General features: G+C 41.0%; 1 protein-coding gene across 1 annotated transcript; it reads left to right on the forward strand.

The window, feature by feature from the left end:
• Positions 1–1413: 1413 nt before the first annotated feature.
• Positions 1414–5762, forward strand: chmp7 (charged multivesicular body protein 7). Its single transcript, XM_010792184.1, has 10 exons — positions 1414–2119; positions 2196–2367; positions 3079–3264; positions 3375–3508; positions 3735–3783; positions 3877–3996; positions 4453–4551; positions 4640–4694; positions 4783–5016; positions 5103–5762. Exons 1-10 carry the CDS (start codon positions 1857–1859, stop codon positions 5156–5158), a joined length of 1368 nt encoding a protein of 455 aa, XP_010790486.1. The 5' UTR covers positions 1414–1856; the 3' UTR covers positions 5159–5762.
• The last annotated feature ends 256 nt before the right edge of the window (positions 5763–6018 follow it).

Genomic DNA, 6018 nt, shown 5'->3' on the forward strand with positions numbered 1-6018 from the left:
GCATCCAGAGAACACCATACCTACTGTGAAACATGGGGGTGGAAACATCATGCTTTGGGGCTGTTTTTCTGCAAAGGGACCAGGACGACTGATCCGTGTAAAGGAAAGAATGAATGGGGCCATGTATCGTGAGATTTTGAGTGACAACCTCCTTCCATCAGCAAGGGCATTGAAGATGAAACGTGGCTGGGTCTTTCAGCATGACAATGATCCCAAACACAGCGCCGGGCAACGAAGGAGTGGCTTCGTATAAGAAGCCTTTCAAGGTCCTGGAGTGGCCTAGCCAGTCTCCAGATCTCAACCCCATAGAAAATCTTTGGAGGGAGTTGAAAGTCCGTGTTGCCCAGCGACAGCCCCAAAACACCACTGCTCTAGAGGAGATCTGCATGGAGGAATGGGCCAAAATACCAGCAACAGTGTGTAAAAACCTTGTGAAGACTTACAGAAAACGTTTGACCTCTGTCATTGCCAACAAAGGGTATATAACAAAGTATTGAGATGAACTTTTGTTATTGACCAAATACTTATTTTCCACCATAATTTGCAAATAAATTCTTTAAAAATCAGACAATGTGATTTTCTGGATTTTCTTTGTCTCGCATAGTTGAGGTATACCTAGGATGAAAAATACATGCCTATCTCATCTTTTTAAGTGTGAGAACTTGCACAATTGGTGGCTGACTAATTACTTTTTTGCCCCACTGTATCTCAGCCACATATTAGCATGTTAGCAAATTGCTAACATGCTAATATGTGGCTGAGATACAGTGGGGCAAAAAAGTAATTAGTCAGCCACCAATTGTGCAAGTTCTCACACTTAAAAAGATGAGATAGNTCGCTTCTCCCGTTGACACTTTACTATTTATTAATTGTTGTGTGTGTGTAGGTGTGTGTAGGTGTGTGTGTGTAGGTGTGTAGGTGTGTGTGGTTAAAACGAAGTCGCCTGCAGACACTCTTTAGCTCCTCTAATGAAGGTAAACAAAGCGAACAGACAAAACATGTTTAACGACCTTAAACACACTCGTGCCGTCCATAGGTACCGGAGGTCTATCAGCCAAAACAAACTTAAGTTTGTGTCAATCACTTGCACGTCACTTCTGGTATGATGGACATTCCCTTTCCGGTTTGATTCTCTAGTTTGTTAAAGTGTTTCGGCAAATGTTAAAGTGTTTTGGCAAATGTGTTTCGGGAAATATTTAAGTGTTTCGGGACTTGTAAATTTGTCTCAGTTCTTGTTCTTGTTTTTTTTATGTTAAATTGTTTTTTTCTTTGGTAAAAGTGTGTTGCTGATTTATAAATTTGTCCGAAGCTTTGTTAAAGTGTTTGTACTTTGTAATTCTCGTTTGCACTTCTCAGCCACCGTATAATGCGCATAAAAGCACATAAAAGCACAAACTAAACGCTCCTCAGCAGAGTTATATACACGCCTGCTGTGCTGTTCGGGGTGTCTGCGTGGGTGGAGTTAAACCATATGCTCATCAGGCTCACACATCACCGCTTTTTCGCGCGGTGCCGAATTCCAAAACGAGCAACACCGTGTGTTGTTGTTGATATGTGAAACCTTAGCTTGTGTTAGCCACATCTTAATGCATCATGGTAAAGTAAGGGGTTTGATTTGATGACTGGCTGCGACTTGTGAGCCGCTGCTTTACATTTTAACTTCACAAACAATATACAGCGTACATGTTAACTTGACGTTACGTGGTTATAGTGGTTTCTGTTTGAAGGGAGGGCAGTTTGTGGGTGTTGCTACTAGCTAACCTAACGTAACTAACGTTAACTTAAGCGAGCTAACGTTAGCTTAGCGAGCTGTCTGTTTTCACTTTCACCGTTACATTTAGACTTAGTTGTTTCAAATGTCTAACGCCACGGAAATGATCTTGGCACCCGAATGGGACGATGAAGAGCGGATGAATTTTATGTTCTCGGACTTCAATGAGAACCGAGATGTCAACACCACGGACTGGGACAGTAAGATGGACTTCTGGACGGCTCTGATTGTTAAAGCCTGCCGGGACCGAGGCACCGTGTGTGTCAGCCTGAAGGAGCTCAACAAGACCTTCAGGAGGAAAGAGAGATCCCCACTGGGCTTGGCAACTGTCATCCAGTCCATGGCCAGGTAAGAGTGTCAGTCACAGCTGGGTGTCTCTCTGGATCGATGTGGTTCAATCCTCTGTGTTTTTACCCTTTTCCAGATGTGGGAAGATCCAGAGGGAGTCAGAGTTTGCTGCCAACATGGACTGTGGCTGGCTGTCCTGGAGTGTGGGCCTGCTGCTGGTGAAGCCTCTCAAATGGACCTTCTCCACCCTTCTGGGTAGCAGCCAGGTGTCTTTGGAGGAGTCCTTTGTTGTCATTGAACTAGTGAAGGTTTGTTAAACTTCCTGATTCCTGAATTTGATACTATGATTGTGATGCTTGTTTATGTTATGGTAGTAGTAAAAGGCTGTGTGTTACACTACGCAGATGTTCTTATATTATTGTTCCTTCAGTTGTAGGTGCTAATTTAATAATTTAAACTAAACAAAGCATGCATCTGAATCAAAACTTAAACTTGTATGGGCCCTTTAAACACAGGTCAACAAATGCCACTCTGATGCTTTCTCTTTCCGTATCACAGGTATTACAGCCAGACTATAAAAGTTATCATGGCAGCTGCTATATCTACAGATAGTTGATTATTTGTTTATTCAAATGACCATGAGGCTGCATAAAATCCAGATAATGAAGTACAGGAAATGTTTCAAAAATAATTGACAACAACAAGCATAGCATGAGCAGTAAACTACTAACCAATGAGTGGATAACACTAACCAAAGTAAAGAAACACAGGAAAACACTGATAAGGAAGTCTGAGGGGGAATTAGAAATGTTTGGGTTTGAAAAAGAGAAGATGATTAATCCATTTGAGAATTCATTTTGAGGAAGTTGAAAAAATAAAATGATGATGATAGAGAAAGAAGCAAGAACATATATTTCTAAATGAACACACATATTTGATGAAAATGTATCTTATATATTGAAATAATGTTCAGTACAGTGGAGAGACTATAGTTTCCAATCTTCCATTTTGTTTTCCAGGAGAAAGCAGCAGAATTACTCAAGGTGTACCGAAGCAGCGAGTTTTCCAGGTGCTCCATCATTTCATTTCAAGAGCTCTGTACTCTCTCCGCTGATGTCTGTGCGGATGAGAGCACGCTGTGCATGGCTCTCCTGCAGCTGCAGAGGGACAAGCAAGTGACGGTTTCATTGCACGAAGGAGAGAAGGTAAACAAACTGCTCATTCAAGAGAGAGAGAGAGAAAGCCTGTTAAGAGATCCTTTGCTGGTTGCTTTCATGTTTTAAGTGTCAACTGTTCTCATGTGTCTTCTTTACAGATTGTCAAGTTTTGTCAGGCTGGGCAAGATCACATTTCTCAAGTCAGCGATGTGGATATGGGCATCTACAAGCTGCAGCGCAGTCAGAAGCTTCTGGAAGAGCGGGTGGAGAAACTGGGCGTTGAGGCAGACAAGTACATCAAATCAAATATGAAATAGATTAAAAAAAATGATTGATTCATTAATGACAGAAACATTTTAATATTATTTTACACAATGACATAGTATTGTTAGTCAAAACATGCTCCAATTGTGTGATAAACCCATTAGTATGTTTTTTCCAGCTATTGAGCTCTTCAGAAGGACTGCATTGCATTTAAATGATGATCACTTCTAAAGCTTTGCCTGATCTGTGTGCAGGTGCAAAGAGGAAGCAAGGCTACTGCTGAAAGAAGGAAAGAAATCACAGGTACTAATAACATTTAAGAGAAACAAATATAATCTGTGCAAACATATGTAATGTCCCTGTGTTCAGTGGTAATATGTACTGTCTATCCCACAGGCACTGAGGTGTTTAAGAGGACGTAAGAGGGTAGAAAAGAGAGCCGAGAGCTTGTTTGCCAAACTGGAGTCCATCAGAGGAATCCTGGACAGAATAGCCCAGTCACAGACTGATAAGATGGTAAGAGGGAGAAGTCAACCCTTTCTGTGATGTTATCTCTACGTTAGTTATTAGTGAGTCTGTATCTTTAACGCTGAGCAGGCGCAGTCTGTACACCATTTAAAACGTATCCCAGCAAATTCCCCCTGCTCAATTCATATGGTGAATGCGGCTTGTACACGTTCCTGGACTACATGAATACTGCATGCCATTACAACTGCATTTGTGAATACCATATAATATAGGCCTACTTCACACCTATCGGAGCATCTATCGAGTGATTCCTGACAGGCCTTGTTCGTTAACAGTTGATGATACAATAAAACGCTGACTGATCCATGCTTTGTTAAATTGGTGATGCCTCCTCCTGCTCATTTAAGAGATATATTCCTTATTGCTTCTGTTCAGATTGTCCTGGCTCTAGGACATGGAGCACAGCTAGTATCATGTGTAAAGGTGTGCTGAACATGTTTGTAGGTGATTCAAGCATATCAGGCCGGAGTGTCCGCCCTGAGACTGTCTCTGAAGGATGTGACTGTGGAGCGGGCTGAGAGCCTCGTGGATCAAATCCAGGAGGTACAGTAGCTGGTTATTTAAAGACAATTCATTATTTGTATTTTATACTTCAACAACTTTCAATGCATCTTTTCCATGATTCAACCAGTTATGTGACACTCAAGATGAGGTGAACCAAGCGATATCCAGCGTGGCCAGCGCAGGTATGCCATACTGTTTGTGCCGGATCTTTAACACATTGTTTATATGATTGTCAAGGAGATCTAAGTTTGTTGTGTCTTTTTTTTGTAGATGAAGACATAGATGAGTTGGAGGAGGAACTCAAATCTTTGATAGCTGAGTCAAAGCCGGATAGTATCTCAAGGTTCCCTGAGGTTCCAACCAACGTCCTGGGACCCCCCGGGGGGCACAGCCTCGGGGGGTCCGACCTGCTTAGCTCTCTGCCTGCGGTGCCTTACAGCCCCCTGGATATTACCGATGAGCAGCTGGAGGAAGAATTAAATAACCTAAAACTCACAGATTCAGGTATCCACTTTCAGATTTCTCAGTTTTTCTTTATTGGACCTTGATATGAATGTTTTGAAGCAACATTTGGTCACCTCTCTGTCCAGGCTTTGAACAGGAGAAGAAGACATCTCCAGCCAGGAGATTAGAGCCTGCTCAGTGACGACACGGACAGAACATGGCAAGTTTAAAGCTCGACGTCAACATATCGAACTCTATCTCTTAAGACGTTTCTGTGAGCCAGGGTTCATAGAATGAGATAAAGTCATGAAAAACTACATAAGCAATTGCTACATCTTAACTGTAAGAGATGTTAAATAAATATATCAGGATGAAAACAAGGCACTTTCCTCAGTTAATGAACATACAAATGCCTTTTCTTTGGAGGCATGCCAAAAAGAAATGCTTTTCAACTTGAAAGCTTTTAAATGTGCCATCAGGATCTGAAGAATCTCAAGTCAAAAGTAAACTTTTTAACAGTTTAAGATATTCTTTTTGGTATGCCACCACGAGGAATGCTTTTAATTTTGCGGCATTTTTGACAAGAGTGTGAACCAGTATATTTGTGGTTCGTGATGTGTGTTTATTGATGTCTTTAAACGTCCCTCATTGACTAATTGTGAAGTGTATTAAGTGGCCTTTGTACATGTTAAACTGAATATAAGAGAATATAATGCCAAATGATTAAACAAACAAGTATGTGAGGACTGAGAACTAAGTGAGTTTAACCAAATATGTTTCTCAAAAATAAAATGTATTTTAATCACTTCTGTGTTAGTGGTATTTATTTTTTCAACCAAGCAAAAGCGGTTGTATTTTTAAAACTAACCTGGATTTAAATAGCAGACAACCTGCATACGACTTAGAGGAGTGTTTTCAAGGCAAGGTAAGTGGTTTAAACTTACTAACTAGTCATTATCCAGACTTGAAACAAAATAATGTTTGGTAGCTCTGTTAGAGAGGATGGAACTTTGCTTTTCAACTTAAAGGGGACCTATCATGCAAAATGCACTTTTTGATGTC

This window comes from Notothenia coriiceps, unplaced genomic scaffold, assembly GCF_000735185.1.
Source record: "Notothenia coriiceps isolate Sejong01 unplaced genomic scaffold, NC01 NC01_scaffold00036377, whole genome shotgun sequence".
NCBI lineage: Eukaryota > Metazoa > Chordata > Actinopteri > Perciformes > Nototheniidae > Notothenia > Notothenia coriiceps.